Source organism: Panthera leo, chromosome D4, assembly GCF_018350215.1.
Source record: "Panthera leo isolate Ple1 chromosome D4, P.leo_Ple1_pat1.1, whole genome shotgun sequence".
Classification (NCBI taxonomy): Eukaryota; Metazoa; Chordata; class Mammalia; order Carnivora; family Felidae; genus Panthera; species Panthera leo.
Window position 1 is genome coordinate 86,405,364 of NC_056691.1, and position 24,818 is coordinate 86,430,181.

General features: G+C 48.0%; 2 protein-coding genes across 4 annotated transcripts; both read left to right on the plus strand.

The window, feature by feature from the left end:
• Positions 1 to 3,825: 3,825 nt before the first annotated feature.
• Positions 3,826 to 8,055, plus strand: LOC122204400 (neutrophil gelatinase-associated lipocalin-like). 2 transcript variants are annotated; one of them, XM_042911838.1, is made up of 7 exons: positions 3,826 to 4,051; positions 4,569 to 4,705; positions 6,342 to 6,421; positions 6,567 to 6,686; positions 6,907 to 7,008; positions 7,703 to 7,733; positions 7,855 to 8,055. In XM_042911838.1, the coding sequence occupies exons 1-6, from the start codon at positions 3,914 to 3,916 to the stop codon at positions 7,720 to 7,722; spliced, it is 597 nt and encodes a 198-aa protein (XP_042767772.1). In that variant the 5' UTR covers positions 3,826 to 3,913; the 3' UTR covers positions 7,723 to 7,733; positions 7,855 to 8,055. The 2 variants fall into 2 exon arrangements, with proteins under 2 accessions (XP_042767772.1, XP_042767773.1); XM_042911839.1 differs by having other exon boundaries at positions 7,896 to 8,055.
• A 10,728-nt stretch (positions 8,056 to 18,783) lies between these two features.
• LOC122204399 (neutrophil gelatinase-associated lipocalin-like) lies at positions 18,784 to 22,724 on the plus strand. 2 transcript variants are annotated; one of them, XM_042911836.1, is made up of 7 exons: positions 18,784 to 18,968; positions 19,488 to 19,624; positions 21,026 to 21,105; positions 21,249 to 21,368; positions 21,588 to 21,689; positions 22,383 to 22,413; positions 22,536 to 22,724. In XM_042911836.1, the coding sequence occupies exons 1-6, from the start codon at positions 18,831 to 18,833 to the stop codon at positions 22,400 to 22,402; spliced, it is 597 nt and encodes a 198-aa protein (XP_042767770.1). In that variant the 5' UTR covers positions 18,784 to 18,830; the 3' UTR covers positions 22,403 to 22,413; positions 22,536 to 22,724. The 2 variants fall into 2 exon arrangements, with proteins under 2 accessions (XP_042767770.1, XP_042767771.1); XM_042911837.1 differs by having other exon boundaries at positions 18,785 to 18,968; positions 22,586 to 22,724.
• Positions 22,725 to 24,818: the final 2,094 nt, after the last annotated feature.

A 24,818-nucleotide genomic window follows, 5' to 3' on the forward strand; every position in this document is an offset into this window, starting at 1 on the left:
CTAACTGCTAGATCCTCTTAAGGCCACACAGTGGTATGGGATATGTCCTTTCCTAAATTTTGCAATGCAAATTGTTTCCAGTGGGTTAAAAAGGCATCTCAAGGGAGAGTCGTTGGGGACTGTGGAGAAGCTCCCGTCGTACTCTTAGAGACAGAAAGGTAGAGAAGGTCCATTACCACGAAAATCCACCCTCCCCACCCCCACTTCCAGGTGGCATCACCCATGCAGGGTGTATCACAGGTTCCTGAGGTGTTAAAGTGACCCAAGGCGTACCTCGAGGTAAATCGCAATGATCACCCACAAGCAGTTAAGGCCCGATGGAAGCTGATCTCCCCCACTTTCCCATTGCATCCTAGGCTGCAAATAGGTGCCAGCAGAAGGACCTAATTTGCTTTGTTGAGAAGGCTGAACAAACCACTGGTTTAACCCATGAAAAACACTGGAAAACTTTTACAAGGGGGAATTGCCCAATTTTGTTACTTTATTAGTAGTTAGTAGAGGACATTGAAAACAGTGAAGACAGAAACCCATCATGATCTCAGTGACAGTCCAACACATACAGTCTTTACAGCCAACGTCCTAGGAAATGGTTCCCAGTTGAGTTTATATTCAATCAGGTACTGGTTTTGCGGGCTTGCAGGGGAGGGCCCACAGCCAAAAGCAGTTAGGCCAGGGATGTGGATGGGATACTTTAGACCAATGAGGAGGAAACCTCACACAGGGGTCTTAAGATTTGCATCTGTGCTAGTCACTTAGGTGGTTGTCCCATGCCCAAACACAGATGACCATGTATAAGGACAGGAATAAAGAGAGGGCACAAGTTTCTGGATCTTTTTACCATTCTGGCCTGGGGACTCACTTGCAGCCAAAAGACAGGCTCTCACCTTCCCATAGAGTAGTCACGGGCTACAGGAGTACAGCCTGAGCAATGGAGACAGGAAAGTGTTCTAATAAGACCAGACTCCTTGAAAAGCCCCTGAAATAAGAGTAAAGGAAGCAAAGAGAAAGTGCTCACCAAGTTTGCACTGAAGCTCTGAATCCAGATGAAAAGACCCACACCCCACACTGGAGGCCAAATGGTGAGGTTATTGAGTGGGGTGGGGAGGGTTCCAGAGCTGAGAGCCAAGAAAAAATTCTTGAAGATGTCTTGGTGAAAAAAAAAAAAAAAAAAAAAAGATTTTATTAAAACATGGGGACAGGACCCATGGGCAGAAAAAAGCTGCATTGAAGTTGGGAAGAGTGACTGTTTATATACTAGGATTTGGGGGAAGTAAAGTCAAAAGGGAAGAAGGCCTCCAGAAGGAGTCTGACGTGCTAAAGAGGACTCCTAGTCTACCCTAGGACCTGCTATTGTCAAGCTTAGGTTGTTTTACCTCTAGTAAGACATTTATATTAGGAATGGTAGGGGGTCCTGGGGAAATGTTGTACCCTGTATGTGCCTCAATTATTTGTCACTGGGCTGCAGGGTATCAGGAAATTTAATCTTACCTGCCATTTCCTTCTTGCCTTTCTTCCTGCATCTCCATGGTGGGGAGGGTGTTAATAGGGGCTCCAGGAACCTGAGTCTATAGGCTTCTGGACACTAGACTATTGATAAGATTGTCTTTTGCTTCTAACTTACTAAGATGTTTGTAAACTGATGGAGACTCATGTCCTGCATGACTGGGATCTCTATCAGTTAACCATGTGTTTTCTTTCCTTTCCTTTGTTCTTGGGCAGCCAGAGGAATGTCACACATATCCCACCTGAGAGTGGGGGCTGGGGGGTTCTAGCTTGTACATTATGCTCCCTATTCACCCAGAGTCAACTTATCTCCAGGTCCACACCCAAAGCCCATGTGAGGGGAGCCGGTTCCCCTCCAGCAGGTGACAGAGCCAATGAGGTTTCTGGGAGTGTCATTTGAAGCCTGTCAGCCCTATGGTCAGCATCATGTCAGGCATTCCATCACCTCTGGCCCTCGAGGTCCATCACCTCTGGCCCTCGAGGTGACATCTAGGAGATACTGCCCTGGGGGCTGGGTCCCTTCACTGCCTCCCATGGACAACCAAGCCCCCATGAGGAAACTGCCCCTCCCCCTCCAGGACAGTGCTAGCATCAGCCATGACAGGAGCTTACTTCTAAGGGGTCCAGTCCTAGCTCTGGGCTCCACAGTCAAGACTATGGCCAGAGATGGCAGAAGGTATCAGTGATCTCTCAAGGATGAGGCTGAGTCCTTGCACTCACTGTGACCCAAAGTACCCAGTGTCCAGAGCAGCAGGGTAGAGAGCCCTCCTTGGTTCCTGAGCCCCCACCCCATTTCACACCGTGCAGATGCATGTTCCCATTGTCCCCCACCAGGAAGGAACAGAGACTGTAGCCTCAGAGCTCTGCCATGGCAAGCTGTCCAATTTGTGGCTGCATGCCTAGCTTGGGGTTTCAGTTCATTGGGCCCACAAGAGAGGCCAAGTCCCTTAGGGCCAGATGAGGTCTGGGTTCACCCTGCCAATGGGACGTGGAGGAGGGAAGGGGCTGATTCATGGTGGGAATGATGGGGCTCTGGAATGCTGGGGATTCAAAGCTCACAGCCATGAAAGAATTCTTGAGGAATCTTTGGTTCAGAAAAGGTGATTTTATTAAAGCACGGGGACAGGACTCTTGGGCAGAAAGAGCTACACTGGGGTTGTGAAGAGTGACTGGTTATATACCATGGGGTTGGGGGACATAAAGTCAAGAGGAAGTTTCTAAAGTGATTTTCATATGCTCAAGTAGACTCCCACATTACTGGAGGCCTGGATGTTGTCAAGCTAAGGTCGTTTTGCTTTCTAGCAAAGCATTAACATTCAGACAGTAAGGAATTCCTGGAGAAATGTACTCTGTGTGTGCCTCAAGTGTTTGTCAAAATGGGCTGCAGGTCATAATGAAATTTAATTCCATCTCCCATTTTCTTCTTGCCATTGTTCCCCATATGACTATGGAGGAAGGGCAATATTTGGACTCCAGGAAATGGAGTGTAGTTTTCTGGAGATTAGGCTCTTGATAAGGTTCCCCTTTTCTCCTAATTTATAGGACATAGGTAAACTGATGGAGGAGTGTGTTCTCTATCACTTAACCATTTGATTTCTTTCCTTTCCTTTGTTCTTGGGTGTCCAGGAGTGCCTGAGGAATGTCACACAGATCCCACCTGGGGGGGAGGGGAGCATGCTAGCATGTGTTTTCCCCTCAGCTTGCCTTATGTTCCCTCATCAGGAACATTCCCCAGTAGGCCTTCGGTGGTAGGGGGAGGGGAAGGGTTTTTCACCCTGTGCCATGGCCTAGGGTGGGTCCCTGGGAGGGCCAGGATCTGGGCTCCATGAGCAGCACAGGGTACACTCTGTCCTTCCCTACCAGGAATGTCCCTTTGGGTTGCCTCCCTTTCCCTGTCCCTTTGGAGAAGCACAAAGCAGCTTGGGCTCTGTTGGTTTGAGGCATTCTCTGCTTTCATCAGGTGCAGGATGGGGGTCCCACCACACTTACCCCACCGTGCACTTGGGCCCCAGAGAGAGGCTCCTGGAGGTCAGAGATGACAGCTGGTCCAGATCAGAGACCCTTGTCCTCACACAGTGCTAACCAGGGAGAAGAGAGTGTGGAGGGAGTCACTGTCCCCGCCAGAGATGTGGAGATATGGGGAATGCATCCTCCAGCCTCCTGGACCTTCCTGCCCCTCATCTTGCATAATCCTGACCTGAGGGAAAGGGCAGAGAGCTTGCCATGATCCTCAGCACGAGTTGCTGGCAATTGCCTCACCCTTCCAGGATTTGGCAAAGGATAAGTCGCTCCACCCTGGGGTGAGCCATTGGACACAGAGACCATAAATAGCATCCCCCCAGAAGTCTCCTCACTCATCCCCTCTTTCAGGGAAACTGAAAGTGGTGCCTGCCTCCTTGGCCCTGAAGTCATGGCCTTAGGTATCCTGTGGCTGGGCCTTGCCCTGCTGGGTGCTCTGCAGACCCATGCCCAGGATTCCACCCCAAACCTGATCCCAGCCCCGCCTCTGCTCTCGGTCCCTGTGGAGCCTGACTTCCAGAATGAGCAGGTAAGTGACCTGGTGGTGCAGCTGCAGGGAGGTCCCAGGATGAGTGTCAACAGGGGAGGAGAGACAGGATGGGCTCAGGCTTTAGCTCAGTCTGCCGTCTGGTGCCCTGATGGAAGGCACACCCCGTGCCTCCATCCACACCCAACCTTGCTGACAAGAGGGTCAGCTGAGCAGACTCCCCTGGTTCACACTTTCTTCCATAATCCCTGCAGTCCATGCAAGGTGGGAACATCTTCAGGCCCTCTACATGATGAGGAAACTGAGGCTCAGGAATGCCAGCTGACCACTTGTCAAGTGTTACCCTGTCCTTGACACACTGAGGGCTCCTGCCTGGCCTAATGGGCTCCAGCTCCTGCCAGGCTCATCAGCCCAGCCTGTGTGGCCAGCTGGGTCCCAGCAGCCCAGTTTGAGGGGCTTCTGGTTGAGGCCCAGGCTGCCTAGAGGTGCCTGCAGGAATGGAGCAGGAGGGCCCCCTGGGGCTGCTCCTGGCTCTGCCTATTATCAGCCCCCATTGTAGTTCCAGGGGAAATGGTACTTCTTAGGATTGGCAGGGAACGGATTCAATAAAGAAAAGCACAGGAGGATGAAGATGTACATTGCCAACTACGAGCTGAACGAAGACAACAGCTACAATGTCACCTCTACTGTGGCCTGGTGAGAGCCACCACCTAGTAGGGAAGCATGTAGGGCCTAGAGGGTTGCTCTGGGAGTCCAAGAAGCATACTGAAGACATAGCCAAGGGGTGACCAAAGGTGAAAGATGATCATTCATCCTACCACTGGGTACTGGATCCCTGTATTTATTCCTTCTTTCATTTACTAAATCAACATTTCTTGGTCATTTCAGCACAGACACAAAACAGTACTGCGGTTGGACAAAAGCGATCATCAGTGACAAGACAAAGAGAGCTCGGGGTGTCCTAGAATGGGAGGAGGGTCGGTGGATCCAGCCTGGAATCCCACCTTGAGCTTTGTCCAGGGCTTCCAGGGAGGTGGTCTGTGGGCTGGACCTTGAGAAACCAAATTGCATCAGGAGACCTGGGACATTTTGGGGCGCCTGGGTGGCGCAGTCGGTTAAGCGTCCGACTTCAGCCAGGTCACGATCTCGCGGTCCGTGAGTTCGAGCCCCGCATCGGGCTCTGTGCTGACCGCTCAGAGCCTGGAGCCTGTTTCAGATTCTGTGTCTCCATCTCTCTCTGACCCTCCCCCGTTCATGCTCTGTCTCTCTCTGTCCCAAAAATAAATAAAAAACGTTGAAAAAAAAAATTTTTAAAAAGGAGACCTGGGACATTTATGGCAGGGCTGCTGGACTGAGTCAGAGCCACTTCTTCAAGAAATAGCAAGCAATCTCATGGCTGCCCTGAACAGGAGTTGATGAGCAGTCTGTTGGGGGGCCGGTGGGTGGCCACCCTGGCAGGAGCCTCAGGTACTGGTGAAGAGCAGATGTGGCTGTAGCAGAGAGTGGAATGATGGTGTGCAGCCCAGGAAGCTTATCAGTCATAGGAGGGAAATGACCAGAGCAGGGGCAGATTAGGACCTAGAGAGGGGAGCCAAGGATTACCCAGCTCCCCTGGGTTTCTGACTCTGGCACTTGGGGATGGGGCTAGAGCATCGGTCATGGAAGGAACAGAAGAAAGGCAAGTGTGGGGAGATTGGCTCTGGGGTGGCAGGGGACCAGATGGGATGCAGGTGAAAGGTCAGGTTTAGCCCAACAGCTAAGGGAGTCTTTGGCATCCAGCAGACTGGAGCCTCAGTGGTGATTCCCCCCAGGAGAGGTTAAAGCGGGTGCCTGCAAGATAAGTATAGGGAACAGGGGCACCTGGTAACTCAGTTGTTTAAGTGTCCAACTTTGTCTCTGGTCATGATCTCAGGGTTTGTGGGTTTGAGCCCTGGGTCGGGTTCTGTGCTGACAGCTCAGAGCCTGGACGCTGCTTTGGATTCTGTGTCTTCCTCTCTCTCTGTCCCTCCCCATCTCTTGCTCTGTCTCTCTCTTTCTCAAAAATTAATGTATATCTAAAAAAAGTTTTAAAAAGGGGGGGACAATTCCTCAGGTGGGGGAAGACAGTAGAGAGGGAAGGCCACCAAGGGGAAACAGCCCAGAAGAAGAAAGGACAGCAAGTGCTGGAGAGAGAGTCTGAGCAGGTCAGGTGACTCAGGGCAGAGTTGGCAGGGAAAGGCAGGGATGGGCTCAGTGGGGAAGAGCCAGGCCAATTCCAGGGGTGGGGTGCAGGTCTCCTGCTGTGGCAGGGTGGGCTGTCACCCTCTTTCCCACCCATCTCTTGCTTCCACAGGAACCAGACCTGTCATCCCTCGACCAAAATTTTCCTCCCAAATTTGCGTCTAGGCCAATTCAACCTGGGCAACATTGAGCGTGAGTCCTGAGTGGGGTGTGCATCTCAGGGGCCCCGGACCTCCCTGCCCCTCCACATAGATGCCAAACAGTGGAGTCCGAGGAGGAATCAATAGCTCCCTCTGCCTGGCCAGGGCACGCTGATCCCTCACCATCCACCATGCAGGTTACACTGGAATCCAGAACTACACTTCAAAAGTGGTGACCACAGACTACAACCAGTTTGCCATACTGTACTTCAAGAAAGTTCACGACAACCAGGAGTACATCAAGGTCGTCCTCTATGGTGGGTCTTACACCTGGTGCGACCCGGTTCTTGTTCATGCTGGGTGAGAAGAGGCCCATCGCATCCAGCCCTCAGGTCTCCTTCACTCTGAGCCCCAGGGAGGCGGGAGAGAGGTCTTTCCACAGAACCCCTCATGAAGAAGGGGTCTGAGTCTTTGTTCACACATTCAACAATCATTATGGAGCTTTCACCAGCCACTAACCAGCCATCTTGGCCACAGGGAGGACCAAGGAGGTGCCTTCTGTACCGAAGGCAATCTTCATCAGCTTCATCAAATCCCTGGGCCTCACTGACGACCACATCATCTTCCCTATCCCCAATGGTAATCACCAGCTGGGCAGAGGAGAAAGGCACATGGGGACTGTCCAGGCCTGATGTTGCCTCACTAGGGAAGGGGGGAGAGGAGGGACCCAGGCCCCTGCTGTGGTCACTGGAGCCCCAGGAGCCACTTCAGTTTCGGGAAGATGCTGCCACACCCAGGGTTCTGGTTCCCAAGTATTCCTCCTTCACAAGAGCTCAGGCCTGCCCACATGAGAATTGCAGGCCTGGGGCCAAGTTAACTCATTCTCCTGACCTGGCCACATCCCCCTCCACCCAGGCCAGTTTTTCCTGGGTCACCTCCCCCTTTGCCCTGGGGCTGGCTCACTACGGACTTGGGAGGTGCCCTTGTCCTCAGGCATCCTGGTCTGAGCAGGTCCCTCCCCAAGGCTGAGGGTGTGTCAGGACTCAGCAGGTAAACAGGCAGAAGGCTTGGTGCCCAATCAGAACTGTGGCTGGGCCTCACCTGCCTCCTTTGGAGAATGGGTGTCACCCAGGTCTGCTTGTCCTCAGGCCTCTCCTCCAGTCCCTGCCCCATCATCCAGCCCTCTGCTGTACCATCTATGAAAGGAGACCCAGAGCTTCTGTGGCTAGACTAGGCTGAGGCCCAGTGCAGCCCAGGGGCAGTGCAGGGGTCCTGGAGGTCAGGGACCCCACAAACACATCCTTTCCCATGCTGACCACTCTGTCCCCCACAGATGAGTGCATGGATAAGTAAACAAGTGTGCGGTAAGTATGGCTGCAGAGGAGACTGATTGGCACCATGGTGCAACTGGGCGGGGTCCCAGGTCTTCCTTTGTCCAACCTGCCCAGCACTGCTGTCCTCTTTATTCCCCTGACTCCCTCTCAGGTGCCCTTTGGCTTTCTCTCCACCCCATGCCCTCCCACCAGCCTGTATCCAGGGCACCGCCCAGCTGTTCCCACCAGCCTGGACACCATTGAGAGAGCCAGGGGACCCTCTAACTGCACAGACCACCAGCTGCTCCCCAGACTTCCCAGCTGACAGAACCCTTTCTTGGTTGCTAAATAAACACATGTCCCCCAGTTCCCATTCTGTGGTCCTTGACTTCTGTGCCTTCTGAGAGAAAAGAGCAAAAGGCAGGCTCCTATTAGCATCACTCCCAGGAACTCTGGTCCCCTGGAAGGGATGAAGGCCACAAAAGCAGAGTCCAGTCTGACTGAACACTCCTAGCTGAACATTCCCAACTCCAGGCCCAGCCCCACACCAGCAGCTGCCCTCACTTGCCCTTGCCTCCTAGCACACTGAGGGGCCACATTTCACATCTTACACCATGTCAGCCACCTGCAGCAGGTCCAATGGCAGTGGCCCAGCCAGAAGGCCAAGAAAGAATTCTTGAAGACGTCTTTGATGCAAAAATGTAATTTTATTAAAGCACAAGGACAGGACCCATGGACAGAAAGAGCTGCACTTGGGTTGTGAAGAGTGACTGTTTATACACTATGGCTTTGGAGGAGGCAAATTCAAGGGAAGTTTTTAAGGAGATTTTCATATGCTAAAGAAGATTTACAGAGTACTGGAGGTCTAGCTATAGTCAAGCTAAAGTATTTTTCCCTCTAGCAAAGCATTAACATTAACACAGTGGGGAGTTCCTGGTGAAATGTTCTTCTCTGCCAGCCTCAATTATTTGTCAATAAGCTGCAGGGTATCTGATAATTTAATGTTCCCTGCCATTTCCTTCTTGTCTTTCTTCCCCATATTACTATGAGGGGTGATGTGGGGGCTCCAGGAAACTGAGTCTATAGGTTTCTGGAGATTAGGCTATTGATAAGATTGCCTTTTTCTTCTAATTTACTAAGATATTTGTAAACTGATGGAGACTCATGTCCTGCATGACTGGGATCTCTATCAGTTAACCATTTGTTTTCTTTCCTTTGTTCTTGGGCAGCCAGGAGTGTCTGAGGAATGTCACACACAACTCACCTGGGGTGGGGGGAGGGGTAATACTAGCTTGTACTTGGCCCTCAGCTTGCCTTATTCTCCCTCATCATATCACCCCTAAACAATTTTGACCCTTACATCTTAAAGGTTGTTGAAGGTGGAAGTCCCATCTTCTGTAGCTATTTCTTGCTCAGTAGGGACATAGGATGTCCCTATCCATGAGTCAATATTGATCAGTTGGGGAACATATGGAAGAGCTACAGAGGAAGAGGCAGCTGCATCCAAGGTGGACAATGAGTATGAACCTCCTTTAGTAGAAAGGATCATCCGTTGGATCGAAGTTATTGTAGTGATGGAGTCTTGTCATGACGCAGAGAGACAAGGGAGAAACAGCAAAACGTAATTAGAATAACAAGAAAGAAATGCCCAAATAAAAGTCCTTTGTAATTGATGAAAATCCTCAAGTCCAGGAGTTTAACCAATCATTAAAAGAAAGGGAGGGATTGTTTTAGGCACCAATTTGAGTATTCTGGTCAGTTAGAAATCCAGAAATATGTTGTGATAATCTAGAATGTATATTGATGAAGTTTTGGGGTGGTGGTGGGTTGTCCAGAGCTGACCTCCAAGAAAGAATTCCTGAAGATGTCTTTGGTGCAAAAAGGTGATTTTATTAAAGCACAGGGACAGGACCCAGGGGCAGGAAGAGCTGCACTGGGGCTGTGATGGGTAACTGATTATATACCCTCAGGATGGAGGGTGTCATGGATAGAATAAGTCTCTAAGGTATTTTGGAAGCAAGGTTTCCAAGACCTTGAAGGGCTTCCTGTTGCTAGAGAAACACCACTTATTACCATTGAATAAAACTTCAGTCATGAGACCCTTCAGATGCATATCAGGGACATAAACTTGGAGTATGATTGCTAGCATATACTTTGGGGCAGTTGAGATAAAGGAAATAGACTTACAGGATCCTGGAGGTTGGGATAATGTTGGGCTAAGGTTCTCTTTGCCCCTAGCAAAGTGTTATTAATGAGACAGCTGAGCTCCTAAGGGAGGTCACTGCTGGTTTCAAGGACTTGCCAACAGGCTGTAGGCAGTAAGAGGATTTAATTTTTCACTTGCCTAAATTTCCTACATCACCATGGCAAGCACTTAAATGCCTTTCTTTTGTTCTTGGGTAGCCAGGAGTGTTCGTTAGAGGAATACCACACATATTCCACCTAGGGGAGGGGGGATATGCCAATCTGTTTTGCCCTCAGTTTGCTACATGATCTGTCATCATATCTCCCCCAAAACAATTTTGACCTTTATATCTTAAAGGTTGTTGAAGGAAGAAGGTCTCATCTTCCTTAGCTTCTTCCTGCTGAGTAGAGGCATAGAGTAGTCCCTACCTATGGGTCAATATTGGTCCCTTAGGGAACATACAGGGCAGTAAGGTGAGGCAGCTGAATCCAAGATGGACAACGTGTATGAACCACCTTGAGTAGAAAGGATCATGTGTTGACTTGAAGTTATTGCAGTGATGGAGTCTTGGCACCAGGCAGTGAGACTTGGGGAAAAACAGCAAAACCTAAGCAGAATAACTAGAAAGATTAGCTCAAATGAAAGGTCCTTTGGTAGCTAACAAAAATCCTCCAGTCCAAGAGTTTAGCCCATCACTAAAGGGAGGAATTGTTTAATGTGTCAATTTGAGTATTCATGTCAGTTAAAATCCTGAAAATTTTTTGTTATAGTCTGGAATGTATATATACCATTTTGTTCTTATGAGAGTTTAAGTTCCCCTTGTGCAGCACTTAAAACATCTGAAGCCATTCTGTTTTGTGTAAGTGTTTTATGCATTTGGGTTATTTTGGTATTTAGCAATATAATGTTACTTTGAGAGTCATTTAAGGCCTTAACTGTGTAACAGGGAGTGTATAGCTATCATATTGACTCTGTTTTGTTTAATAAGCCAGCAGGTAATTAAAAAGAGGTACTTTTATAGAAAAAAGAAAAATACAGGTTAATGGTTAGAGCAGATAACAAACCCAGTGTCTCCTAGTACTGCCATGAGATTTTTTTTAGACGTTAGGCTTGTGAGAACAGGGAGCAGGAATCAAACTGGTCTTTCTGGTTTGTAACTCAAATGTCTGTGTGATCATTTTGAATGGCTCATTGTTATAAGGAACTGGTAGTAGAAATTGGGAAAAGAAGATGAAAAAAAAAGAGGTACAACCATCCTAAGAGAAGTTGGAGGTCTTCCACAAGTTCACAGTAATAAGAAGGCACATTAGTTTGCTCATTGAATTCCTGGGAAGGGGGTACAGGTTTTATTTTATATACAGGAGCTCATGAAGTGTTCCCCTCTAACTTTATTGCAGTGGGAGTACATAATATGACCCAGTAGGAGCCCTTCCATTTTGGAGTTAAATTCCCTGCTATATTAGACTTTCAACCCTTTAATAAACCAGGAGTTTGGGGTTTATATGGGATGGGTTTCTAGTAACTGTCAGATCAGGTGTAGGAAGGATATATTTTGCATATTTATTTAGAAATTCATGAATTAACTGAGCCTCAAATGAATGATTGAATAAGGCAATATATTTTATCTGTTGATAGGTCTACAGTGAGAAGAGACTTTTCATATACAATTGGGGGAGTCCACCCCACTTTCCAGTTGCTCAAATGCTTGTATGCCCAATGGGTCCTGTTACTATTCCCACAGAATAAGAAGCAAAAAGGTTGTCCATACCTGTGCTATTATGATAATTTTTCTGAAGTTTACCTCACATTGTCCAGTTAGGCAAACAACATTTAAAGACAATCAGAATTTAACATTTGTAACAGTGAGTTACTGAAACAATTTCTTTCTCTCTAAACACCCTCATTTCCAGAGATAGCCAGATCAAGACTAATTTATTTGCTTGTAAAACAAGTCCAGTTTTCATAAACTTGCCCTAATTGTTTACATAAGCTCAGCTAAAATAGTGATTGATCATATAGATCTTCTTTAATTTGCTTTCCTGTAACTTTTTATAAAGAATCTACATTGAATTTTCAGTAGCCCCTCCAGTCCAGAAGCCAAGCCAAATACTTGGCATCAAACATGCCTGCAATACCTGCAGATTTGGGTGAATTCCCCTCAACAAGGTCCCCAAGATATCCTGAGGTCCCTGCACCTGCCCAGAAGTGACATTCTTTACTCACCTGGTAAGGCTGCTGGGAACTCTGTAAGCAAGGCATCAGGTCAACATTTCCAAGGGGCTTTATTGGCTTCATGTTTCATAAAGTCAACCTTAGTTCCCTAAAGCCATATGGTCATATTGTGGTCTATGCATTTCTCTCAAATAGGACATTCCAGTCAAAGCCGTAGTAAAATAAATAGTATTTTCAATTTTACAAGGAGAATAGATTCTCACTGAACTTACACAGGTAAGTATGATGACTGTGGAAGTATACTCACTGAGACTTTTTGAATTTCAGAGGGTTCATTCAGGTAGAGAGAAAAGTTAGATGTTTCAATTTATTTACAGAGGGATATTTTATCACATTTCTGTACATTATAAATATCTTAAGAGAAAGTTTCCTTAATCTGGAAGAGCGAACATTAGAGAGCCAGCAATGTTTCCCACAAGAGTCACCAAAACTATAACCTTTCTCAGTTCATTTAGTCCCATATTACTAACTGTTGTTCAGTTCAAATGCAGTTTTTTAGTTCTGGAAATTCTTACCTGTTTAATTTTAGGATTTTAAAGCTGTCAAATGCCTGAATTTGTCCTAAATGCCCTTTTTATAAATCCTCTTGAAGAGGAAACACGTTTTGAAAGAGAATAAATGCAATAATTATAAGTGACAAAACTCACAAATGGACATGGTTAGCAATCTGATGAGAGTTCGTTATGATACAATTGATAGGGAAATTCAGTTATTTCTGTGATACACAACACTTTGATAATCAGAATGTGAAGTGACAACTTTATTACAAAAACATATTAAACTTTAGGGATTGCACATATCTTTGAACAGTTACAACATTTACCCAAGCAATATAAAGTAAGGTTTACCATTCTTTAACAGGGTTTACACTTAACATACCTAATAAAAAGCCCTCATTGGTCACAAAGACTTTCTTTACAATTTAATTCCTGGGAAGTTTGTCAAACCTTAGAAAGTTATAGAGCACATCTGAAATGGGATTCAGATCATTACAAATCTTAACGCTTTAAAATATTTATTTAACCAAGATGGCAATAAGAGATTCCAAAGGCAAATATGTAGGGTTATACAGTTGTTAGAAAAACTTAGCTCCTTTAACAGTGAGAAGTTTTAGCTAAGCGATCAATGACCTGATAAAGACGAAACCTAAAGCTGTGGTTTCCCGGCAGACAAAACAGAAAACAATCTTTGTGTATTATTATTATTATTATTATTATTATTATTATTTATCAAGATCCAAACCATCAAAAAACTTTGTCTTTTGAACAGAGAGAAATTCAGAATTTCAACCTTATACCAGTGTACTTTTAAAAATCCACTCATTGCAACTTAGTCTGTCCTAACTACACGTAAAATTCCTTTCCAAAGATTTCCTTCATGAACCTTCTACAACTTTCCTTTCATTCACATTTTCTCCCAAGCCCTTTTTCTCCAAACCAGTCTCATTTAGGACAGAATTACTTTCTCTTACTAAAACAAAAAATACATTTCCATTCCTTCTATCTTTTTAACACATTCCTACTTTTTTACATATAGAGTGACTTTCCTTATTTCTATCAGTCTTAATTATGTTTAGCAGAATTTTGACTCTTAGAAACCTTACTCTCCAGCTGAGACTAAGTAGGACCCAATTCTAAACTGTTACACCAGAATCCTTTAGATGGCAAATTCATGAATCAATTAACCACAAAGCACGTTTTCCAAGACCCAAATATTCCTACTTTCTCTGCATTAAGAAGTCAAAAGCACAAATCTATGTTCAGTAATCAATGCTTTAGCACTCCATTCTATTTGGAAAAGACCTAGATATCCAATGAATTCAATCCCATTTACTCAAGTGTCAGATTACCAAAGACTTTGCAAGCTCTCTTAACAATTATCCATGAAAACTTTGAGATACGCAAAATTAACCATTATTTTAAGTCATCTTGTTGCTAACAAATTGCAACAGAGACATGAGCTTATTTGATCTTTAGGAAACCTTGGTAGAATAAAGTTTTATATTTGATGCTGATAACTCTAAATACATATCTATCTCAGTTAAACCAACAAACTTAAATAAGCTTAAACGTCGAATACGTTCCACCTGCGTTCACTTAAAAGACAATCAATTTGTTCCCCATTGTCACATTTTACCTGGGACAGCAGTGGGGGAATCTGAAGTGGGCGATCCAAAGGGGTGCTCATCGTTCCTTGACATCGAGGGTGGGAGGATGGTATAGAAGCCAGTTATGTAGGTCACACAGAGGGTGATGCAGAAACAGGAGGAGGGAAAAGGGAAGGCAGAAGAGGCGAAATGCCAGAGGCAGAGAGAGAGGATTTCTGGTTCTAAACTTTGTCAGCTGGGAAAGAGGAGATGCCATGTTTGTTTGTTTGATTTCCACCAAAGTGGAAATAGGGAGTCTGTGTCAGGCTAGAGAAGACAAGGGATTTCCCTGAAACAAAGGGAGTTTGGGCAGCTGCTTGGGAATAGTCTTTAAAGTCCATGTCTCAAGGTAGACTACCCACAGTTGGCTCCAATTATAGCTGATAACTCAGGAAATGAATGAGGGAGAGACTCCCACATCTATTAGGAAGAGGAACAGAGAGAAAGAGTCAGCATCCCCTTTGTCAGGGAGGGCCTTTGCTTCCACTAGCACCTGAGTTCCATCAGGAGGAGGCCTGTTAGGACATCCACTATGCCCGGAGGGAGTTTACTAGCCAAACACATTTGGGCAAGTGCATTCTGCAAGAGGCTTTTGGTCCAGGTCCTGACCTAGATCTGTGAAGGCCTGGACCTAGGGTACCTCTGTGCATTGATTCTGTTTCCTGCAGAAGACCTCTAACTGCTAGATCCTACTAAGGCCATACACAGTTACATGACATCAGCCCTTTCCTAAATTTTGCAATCCAATTTGTTTCCAGTGGGTTAGAAAGGCATCCCAAGGGAGAGTCCTTGGGTACTGAGGAGAAGCTCCTGTCCTACTCCTAGAGACAGAAAAGTAGAGAAAGTCCATTACCACGAAAATCCACCCCCCCCACCTCCACTCCCAGTTGGCATCACCCACGCAGGATGTATCAGAGGTTCCTGAGGTGTCAAACTGAGCTGAGGCATACCTTGAACCAAATTGCTATGATCACCAACCATTAAGGGCTTCTGTAGGAGGGATGGTGGTGTCCCCCCCACTTTCCCATTGTATCCTAGTCTACAAATAGGGGCCAGCAGAAGGACCTAGTTTGCCTTGCTGAGAAGGCTGCAGAAACCACCATTTTTAAGCCATGGAAATAACTGGAAAGGTTTTACAAAGGGGAATTGCCCAATTTTGTTACTTTGTTAGTAGTTAGTAGAGGACATTGAAAACAGTGAAGACAGAAACCCATCATGATCTCAGTGACAGTCCAACACATACAGTCTTTACAGCCAACGTCCTAGGAAATGGTTCCCAGTTGAGTTTATATTCAATCAGGTACTGGTTTTGCGGGCTTGCAGGGGAGGGCCCACAGCCAAAAGCAGCTAGGCCAGGGATGTGGATGGGATACTTTAGACCAATGAGGAGGAAACCTCACACAGGAGTCTTAAGATTTGCATCTGTGCTAGTCACTTAGGTGGCTGTCCCATGCCCAACACAGATGACCATATATAAGGACAGGAATAAAGAGAGGGCACAAGTTTCTGGATCTTTTTACCATTCTGGCCTGGGGATTCACTTGCAGCCAAAAGACAGGCTCTCACCTCCCCATAGAGTAGCCACGGGCTACAGGAGTACAGCCTGAGCAATGGAGACAGGAAAGTGTTCTAATAAGACCAGACTCCTTGAAAAGCCCCTGAAATAAGAGCAAAGGAAGCAAAGAGAAAGTACTCACCAAGTTTGCACTGAAGCTCTGAGTCCAGATGAAAAGACCCACACCCCACATTGGAGGCCAAATGGTGAGGTTATTGAGTGGGGTGGGGAGGGTTCCAGAGCTGACAGCCAAGAAAGAATTCTTGAAGATGTCTTGGTGAGAAAAAAAAAAAAAAAAAAAAAAAAAAAAAAGATTTTATTAAAACATGGGGACAGGACCCATGGGCAGAAAAAAGCTGCATTGAAGTTGGGAAGAGTGACTGTTTATATACTAGGCAGTTGGGGGAAGTAAAGTCAAAAGGGAAGGAGGCCTCCAGAAGGAGTCTGACATGCTAAAGAGGACTCCTAATCTACCCTAGGACTTGCTATTGTCAAGCTTAGGTTGTTTTACCTCTAGTAAGGCATTTATATTAGGAATGGTAGGGGGTCCTGGGGAAATGTTGTACCCTGTATGTGCCTCAATTATTTGTCACTGGGCTGCAGGGTATCAGGAAATTTAATCTTACCTGCCATTTCCTTCTTGCCTTTCTTCCTGCATCTCCATGGTGGGGAGGGTGTTAATAGGGGCTCCAGGAACCTGAGTCTATAGGCTTCTGGACACTAGACTATTGATAAGATTGTCTTTTGCTTCTAACTTACTAAGATGTTTGTAAACTGATGGAGACTCATGTCCTGCATGACTGGGATCTCTATCAGTTAACCATGTGTTTTCTTTCCTTTCCTTTGTTCTTGGGCAGCCAGAGGAATGTCACACATATCCCACCTGAGAGTGGGGGCTGGGGGGTTCTAGCTTGTACATTATGCTCCCTATTCACCCAGAGTCAACTTATCTCCAGGTCCACACCCAAAGCCCATGTGAGGGGAGCCGGTTCCCCTCCAGCAGGTGACAGAGCCAATGAGGTTTCTGGGAGTGTCATTTGAAGCCTGTCAGCCCTATGGTCAGCATCACGTCAGGCATTCCATCACCTCTGGCCCTCGAGGTGACATCTAGGAGATACTGCCCTGGGGGCTGGGTCCCTTCACTGCCTCCCATGGACAACCAAGCCCCCATGAGGAAACTGCCCCTCCCCCTCCAGGACAGTGCTAGGATCAGCCATGACAGGAGCTTACTTCTAAGGGGTCCAGTCCTAGCTCTGGGCTCCACAGTCAAGACTATGGCCAGAGATGGCAGAAGGTATCAGTGATCTCTCAAGGATGAGGCTGAGTCCTTGCACTCACTGTGACCCAAAGTACCCAGTGTCCAGAGCAGCAGGATAGAGAGCCCTCCTTGGTTCCTGAGCCCCCACCCCATTTCACACCGTGCAGATGCATGTTCCCATTGTCCCCCACCAGGAAGGAACAGAGACTGTAGCCTCAGAGCTCTGCTATGGCAAGCTGTCCAATTTGTGGCTGCATGCCTAGCTTGGGGTTTCAGTTCATTGGGCCCACAAGAGAGGCCAAGTCCCTTAGGGCCAGATGAGGTCTGGGTTCACCCTGCCAATGGGACGTGGAGGAGGGAAGGGGCTGATTCATGGTGGGAATGATGGGGCTCTGGAATGCTGGGGATTCAAAGCTCACAGCCATGAAAGAATTCTTGAGGAATCTTTGGTTCAGAAAAGGTGATTTTATTAAAGCATGGGGACAGGACTCTTGGGCAGAAAGAGCTACACTGGGGTTGTGAAGAGTGACTGGTTATATACCATGGGATTGGGGGACATAAAGTCAAGAGGAAGTTTCTAAAGTGATTTTCATATGCTCAAGTAGACTCCCACATTACTGGAGGCCTGGATGTTGTCAAGCTAAGGTCGTTTTGCTTTCTAGCAAAGCATTAACATTCAGACAGTAAGGAATTCCTGGAGAAATGTTGTACTCTGTGTGTGCCTCAAGTGTTTGTCAAAATGGGCTGCAGGTCATAATGAAATTTAATTCCATCTCCCATTTTCTTCTTGCCATTGTTCCCCATATGACTATGGAGGGAGGGCGATATTTGGACTCCAGGAAATGGAGTGTAGTTTTCTGGAGATTAGGCTCTTGATAAGATTCCCCTTTTCTCCTAATTTACTAGGACATAGGTAAACTGATGGAGGAGTGTGTTCTCTATCACTTAACCATTTGATTTCTTTCCTTTCCTTTGTTCTTGGGTGTCCAGGAGTGCCTGAGGAATGTCACACAGATCCCACCTGGGGGGGAGGGGAGCATGCTAGCATGTGTTTTCCCCTCAGCTTGCCTTATGTTCCCTCATCAGGAACATTCCCCAGTAGGCCTTCGGTGGTAGGGGGAGGGGAAGGGTTTTTCACCCTGTGCCATGGCCTAGGGTGGGTCCCTGGGAGGGCCAGGATCTGGGCTCCATGAGCAGCACAGGGTACACTCTGTCCTTCCCTACCAGGAATGTCCCTTTGGGTTGCCTCCCTTTCCCTGTCCCTTTGGAGAAGCACAAAGCAGCTTGGGCTCTGTTGGTTTGAGGCATTCTCTGCTTTCATCAGGTGCAGGATGGGGGTCCCACCACACTTACCCCACCGTGCACTTGGGCCCCAGAGAGAGGCTCCTGGAGGTCAGAGATGACAGCTGGTCCAGATCAGAGACCCTTGTCCTCACACAGTGCTAACCAGGGAGAAGAGAGTGTGGAGGGAGTCAGTGTCCTTGCCAGAGATGTGGAGATATGGGGAATGCATCCTCCAGCCTCCTGGACCTTCCTGCCCCTCATCTTGCATAATCCTGACCTGAGGGAAAGGGCAGAGAGCTTGCCATGATCCTCAGCACGAGTTGCTGGCAATTGCCTCACCCTTCCAAGATTTGGCAAAGGATAAGTTGCTCCACCCTGGGTGAGCCATTGGACACAGAGACCATAAATAGCATCCCCCCAGAAGGCTCCTCACTCATCCCCTTTCAGGTAACGTCTGGAATGTTGCCTGCTTCTTTGGCCCTGAAGTCATGGCCCTAGGTCTCTTGTGGCTGGGCCTTGCCCTGCTGGGGGCCCTGCAGACCCAAGCTCAGGACTCCACCCCAAACCCTACCCCAGCCCCACCTCTACTCAGGGTCCCTCTGCAGTCTGACTTCCAGAATGAGAAGGTAAGTGACCTGGAGGGGCAGCTGCAGGCAGGCCCTGGAAAGAGTGTGAACAGAGGAGAGGAGAGGCAGTATGGGCTCAGGCTTTAGCTCAGTCTGCCCTTGGGTTCCCTCATGGTAGGAACACTTCATGCCCCCATCCATATGCAACCTTGCTGACAAGAGGGTCAGCTGAACTGAACTACACTAGGTCACACTCTCTTCCATAATCCCCACCAGTCCATGCAAGGTGGGAACATTTTCAGGCCTTCTACATGATGAGAAAACTGAGACTCATGGTTGCCAGCTGGCCACTTGCCAAGTGTCACCCTGTCCCTGACACACTCAGGGCTCCAGCCTGTCCTGATGGGCTCCAGCTTCTCCTGGCTTTATCAGAGCAGCCTGATGGCCAGTCTGGGTTCCTCCAGCCCAGGTGAGGGACATCTTGTTCATGGTAGGCTGCCTAGAGTTGCCTGCAGGGATGGAGCAGGAGGCCCGCTTGGGGCATCTTCTTGCTCTGCCTATCATCAGTTCCCATTGTAGTTCCAGGGGAAATGGTATGTCTTAGGATTGGCAGGGAATGAATTTAATAAAGAAAAACACAGCCAGTTGAAGATGTATACTGCCACCTACGTGCTGAACGAAGACAACAGCTACAATGTCACCTCTACCGTGGTCTGGTGAGAGCTACCACCTACTAGGGGAACATGTGGGGCCTAGAGGGCTGCCCTGGGAGTCCAAGAGGCATACTGAAGACATAGCCAAGGGGTGACCAAAGCTGGAAGATGATCATTCATCCTATGCTGGATCCGTGTATTTATTTCTTCTTTCATTCACTAGATCAACATTTCTTGGTCACTTCAGCACAGACACAGAACAGTAATGGGGATGGACAAAGGTGGTCATCAGTGACAAGACAAAGAGAACTCGGGGTATCCTAGAATGGGAGGAGGGTTGCTCGATCCAGCCTGGGATCCTATCTAGGGCTTTGTCAAGGGCTTCCAGGGAGGTGATCTGTGGATCAGGCCTTGAGAAAACAACCTGCGTCAGAAGGAGGTTTGGGACCTTCATGACAGGGCTGGTGGACTGACGCAGAGAGAGCCACTTCTTCAAGAAACAGCAAGACATCTCATGGCTGTCCTGAGCAGGAGCTGATGAGTGGTCTGGAGAGGGGCGGTGACCACAGTGTCGGGGGGCCTCGGGTACTGGTGAGGAGTGGGTGTGGCTGCAGCAGGAAGAGGAATGATGATGTGCAGCCCAGGAGGCTGATCAAGTCATAGGTGGGAGATGACCAGAGTACCAGAGTGGGGGCAGATTAGGACCTAGAGAAAGGAGCCAAGGATTATCCAGCTCCTCTCACTTTCTGGCCCTCTACTTGGGTGGGGCTGTTGCATCTGTCATGGAAAGAGCAGAAGAAAGAAACACAGGTGTGGGGAGATCAGGCCTTGGGTGCTATGGGACCAGATGGGACACAGGTGAGAGGTCAGGGTTGGCCCAACAACTAAGGGAGTCTTTGGCATCCAGCAGATTACAGCCTCAGTGGTAATTCCCCAAGGAGAGGTTACAGCAGGAGCCTACAAGATTAGAATAGGGGACAGGTGCACCTGGGTGGTTCAGTTGATTAAGTGTCCAACTTTGTCTCTGGTCATGATCTCACGGTTTGTCGGTTTGAGCCCCGCATAGGGTTCTGTGCTGACAGCTCAGAGCCTGGAGCCTGCTTTGGATTCTGTGTCTCCCTCTCTTTCTGCCCCTCCTCCACTCTTGCTCTGTCTCTCTCTTTCTCAAAAATGAACATCTAGAAAAAGTTAAAAAAAAAAAAGAATAAGGGACAAATGCCACATGTGGGGGAAGACAGTATAGAGGGAAGGTGACCAAGGGGAAACAGCCCAGAAGAAGGAAGGACAACAGGTGCTGGAGGGAGAGTCTGAGCAGGTCAGGTGACTCAGGGCAGAGTTGGCAGGGACAGGCAGGGATAGGCTCAGTGGGAAAGAGCCAGGCCCATACCAGGGGTGGGGTGCGAGTCTCCTGCTGTGGCATGGTGGGCTGTCACCTTCTTACCCACCCATCTGTTTTTTGCACAGGGACCAGAACTGTGACCACTGGACCAAAATTTTCATCCCAAATTTGCATCTAGGCCAATTCAACCTGAGCAATATTGAGCGTGAGTCCTGAGTGGGGTGCATCTCCAAGGCCCCAGACCTCCCTGCCCCTCCATGCAGATACCAAACTGTGGAGGCCAGGGAGGAAGCAATTGCTCCCTCTGCCTGGCCAGGGCATGCTGATCCCTCACTATCCACCATGCAGGTTACACTGGAACGCAGAACTACACTACCCGAGTGGTGACCACAAACTACAACCAGTTTGCCATACTGTACTTCAAGAAAGTTTTCAACAACCAGGAGTACATCAAGGTTACACTCTATGGTGTGTCTTACCCCCTCTGAGACCTGGCTCTTGTTCATGCTGGGGGAAAAGAGGCCCATCACATCCAGTCCTCACATCCCCTTTACTCTGAGTCCCTGGGTGGTGGGCAGGGGTCTTTCCACAGAACCTCTCATGAGAAAGGGGTCTGAGGTTTCATTCACATGTTCAACAATATTTATGGAACTTTTTCCAGCCACTAACCAGCCATCTTGCCCACAGGGAGGAACAAGGACCTGCCTTCTGTGCTGAAGGAAGTCTTCATCAGTTTCGCCAAATCCCTGGGACTCACCGAAGACCACATCATCTTCCTTACCCCCATCGGTAGTCACCAGTTGGGAAGAGAGGAAGGGCACTTGGGGACTAGCCAGGTCTGATGTTGCCTCACTAGGGAAGGGGGTAGAGGAGGGACCCAGGTCCCTGCTACAGTTACTGGAGCCCCAGGAGCCACTTCAGGTTCAGGAAGACCCTGCCACACCCAGGGTTCTGGTTCCCAAATATTCCTCCTTCACAATAGTTCAGGCCTGCCCACATGAGAATTACACATCTGGGGCCAAGTTTCCTCAGTCTCCTTGCCTGGTCACCTCTCCCTTTGCCCAGGCTCGTTTCTCCTGGGCCACCTCCCTTTTGCCCTGGGGCTGGCTCACTACTGACTTGGGAGGTGCCCTTGTCTTCAGGCAGCCTGGCCTGCGCAAGTGCCTCCCCAAGGCTGAGGGTCTGTCAGGACTCAGCAGGCAAACAGGCAGAAGGCTTGGTGCCCAATCAGAACTGTGGCTGGGCCACACAGGCCTCCTTTGGACAATGGGTGTCACCCAGGTCTTCTTGTCCTCAAGCCTCTCCCTCAGTCCCCTGCACCATCATCCATCATTCTGCTATACCATCCGTGAGGGGAACCCCAGAGCTTCTGTAGCTGGGCCAACCTAGGGCCAAGGCAGCCCAGAGGCAGTGCAGGGGCCCTAGAGGTCAGGGATCCTACAAACACATCTCTGCCCATGCTGACCACTCTGTCCCCCACAGATGAGTGCATGGATAAATGAGCAAGTGTGCGGTAAGTATGGCTGCAGAGGGGGCTGATGGGAGCCATGGTGCAGCTGGAGGGGGGTCCCAGGTCTGCCTTTGTCCCACCTGCCCAGCACTGCTACCCTCTCTATTCCCCTGACTCCCTCTCAGGTGCCCTTTGGCTCTCTCTACCCCATCCCCTCCCACTGCTGTCTGCCCAGGGTACCGCCCAGATGTTCCCACCAGCCTGGAAACCACTGAGAGAACCAGGGGACCCTTCTCACTGCACAGCCCACCAGCTGCTCCCCAGCTGCCCAGCTGACAGAACCCCTCCTTGGTTGCTAAATAAACATATGTCCCCCGGTCCCCATTGTGTGTTCCTTGACCTCTGGGCCATCTGAGAGGGAAAAGAGCAAAAGGCAGGCTCCTATTAGCATCACTTCCAGAAACTGTGATCCCTAGAAAGGGATGAAGGCCATAGAAGCAGAGTCCAGTCTGACTGAACGCTTCTAGCTCCCAACTCCAGGCCCAACCCCACACCAGCAGCAGCCCTCACTTGCCCCTGCTTCTTAGCACACTGAGGGGCCACATCTCACATCTCACACCCATATTCAGCCACCAGCTGAATGGTCCAATGGCAGAGGCCCAGCCAGAGCCAGGCAGCTGGAGAGGGTTGGGGGGCTGAGTTGCTGGCACCCCCACTTCACCCGTGATGAAGTGCTGGGGTGATGGGGGGGGTTCTGGAGCCAAGGGCCAAGAAAGAATTCTTGAAGACATCTTTGGTGCAAAAATGTGATTTTATTAAAGCACAGGGACAGGATCCATGGGCAGAAAGAGCTATATTGGGACTGTGAGGAGTGACTGGTTATACACCACAGCCATGGAAGAGGTAGTCAAGGGAAGTTTTCTAAGAGATGTTAATATGCTAAAGAAGATTTACAGAATACTGGAGGCCTAGCTATTGTCAAGCTAAGATATTTTTCCCTCTAGCAAAACATTAACATTAAGACAGTAGGGATTTCCCTGTGAAATAGTCTTCTCTGCCAGCCTCAATTATTTGTCAATGGGCTGCAAGGTATCTGGAAATTTAATGTTACCTGCTATGTCCTTCTTGCCTTTCTTCCCCATATTACTATGAGGGGTGATGTGGGGGCTCCAGGAAACTGAATCTATAGGTTTCTGGAGATTAGGCTATTGATAAGATTGACTTTTTCTTCTAATTTACTAAGATACTTGTAAACTGATGGAGACTCATGTCCTGCATGACTGGGATCTCTATCAGTTAACCATTTGTTTTCTTTCCTTTCCTTTGTTCTTGGGCAGCCAGGAGTGCCTGAGGCATGTCACACACATCTCACCTGGGGTGGGGGGAGGGTAATACTAGCTTGTACTTTGCCTTCAGCTTGACTTTTGCTCCCTCAACATAACACCCCTAAACCATTTTGACCTTTACATCTTTAAGGTTGTTGAAGATGGAAAGTTTCATCTTCTGTAACTTCTTATTCAGTAGAGGTGTAGAAATGTCCCTAACTATGAGTCAATATTGATCAGTTGGGGAATATATAGAAGAGTTACAGAAGGCAGAGGCAGCTGCATCCAAGGTGGACAATGAGTATGAACTTCCTTGAGTAGAAAGGATCATCTGTTGACTTGAAGTTATTGTAGTGATGGAGTCTTGTCACCAAACAAAGACATGGGAGAAACAGCAAAACATAATTAGAATAGAAAAAAAAATTGTCCAAAAAAAGTCCTGTGTAATTGATGAAAATTCTCAAGTCCAGGAGTTTTGCCAATCATTAAAGGAAAGAGGGGGATTGCTTAAAGCACCAATTTGAGTATTCAGGTCAGTTATAAATCCAGAAATATGTGTGTGATAATCTATAATGTGTATTGAAGTTTTGGGGTATTGGTAGGGTGGTCCAGAGCCAACAGCTAAGAAAGAATTCCTGAAGATGTCTTTGGTGCAAAAGGTGCACCAAAGTTGCAAAAAGGTGCAAAAAAGTGATTTTATTAAAGCACAGGGACAGGACCCAGGGGCAGGAAGAGCTGCACTGGGGTTGTGATGGGTAGCTGATTATATAGTATATATCCCTACCCATCAGGGATAGATTAAGTCTCTAAGGTATTTTGGAAGCAAGGTTTCCAGGACCTTGAGGGGCTCCCTGTTGCTAGGGAAACACCACTTATTACCATTGAATAAAACCTCAGTCATGAGACCCTTCAGCATATCAGGGTCATAAACTTGGAATATGATTGCCAGCATATAACTCATGGCAGTTTAGATCAAGGAAATAGACTTACAGGTCCTGGAAGCTGGGATAATGGTAACCTAAGGTTCTCTTTGCCCCTAGCAATGGGTCATTAAGGAGGCAGCTGAGCTCCTAGAGTTAGGTCACTCTGCTGTTTTCAAGGACTTGCCTATAGGCTGTAGGCAGAAAGAGGATTAATTTTTCA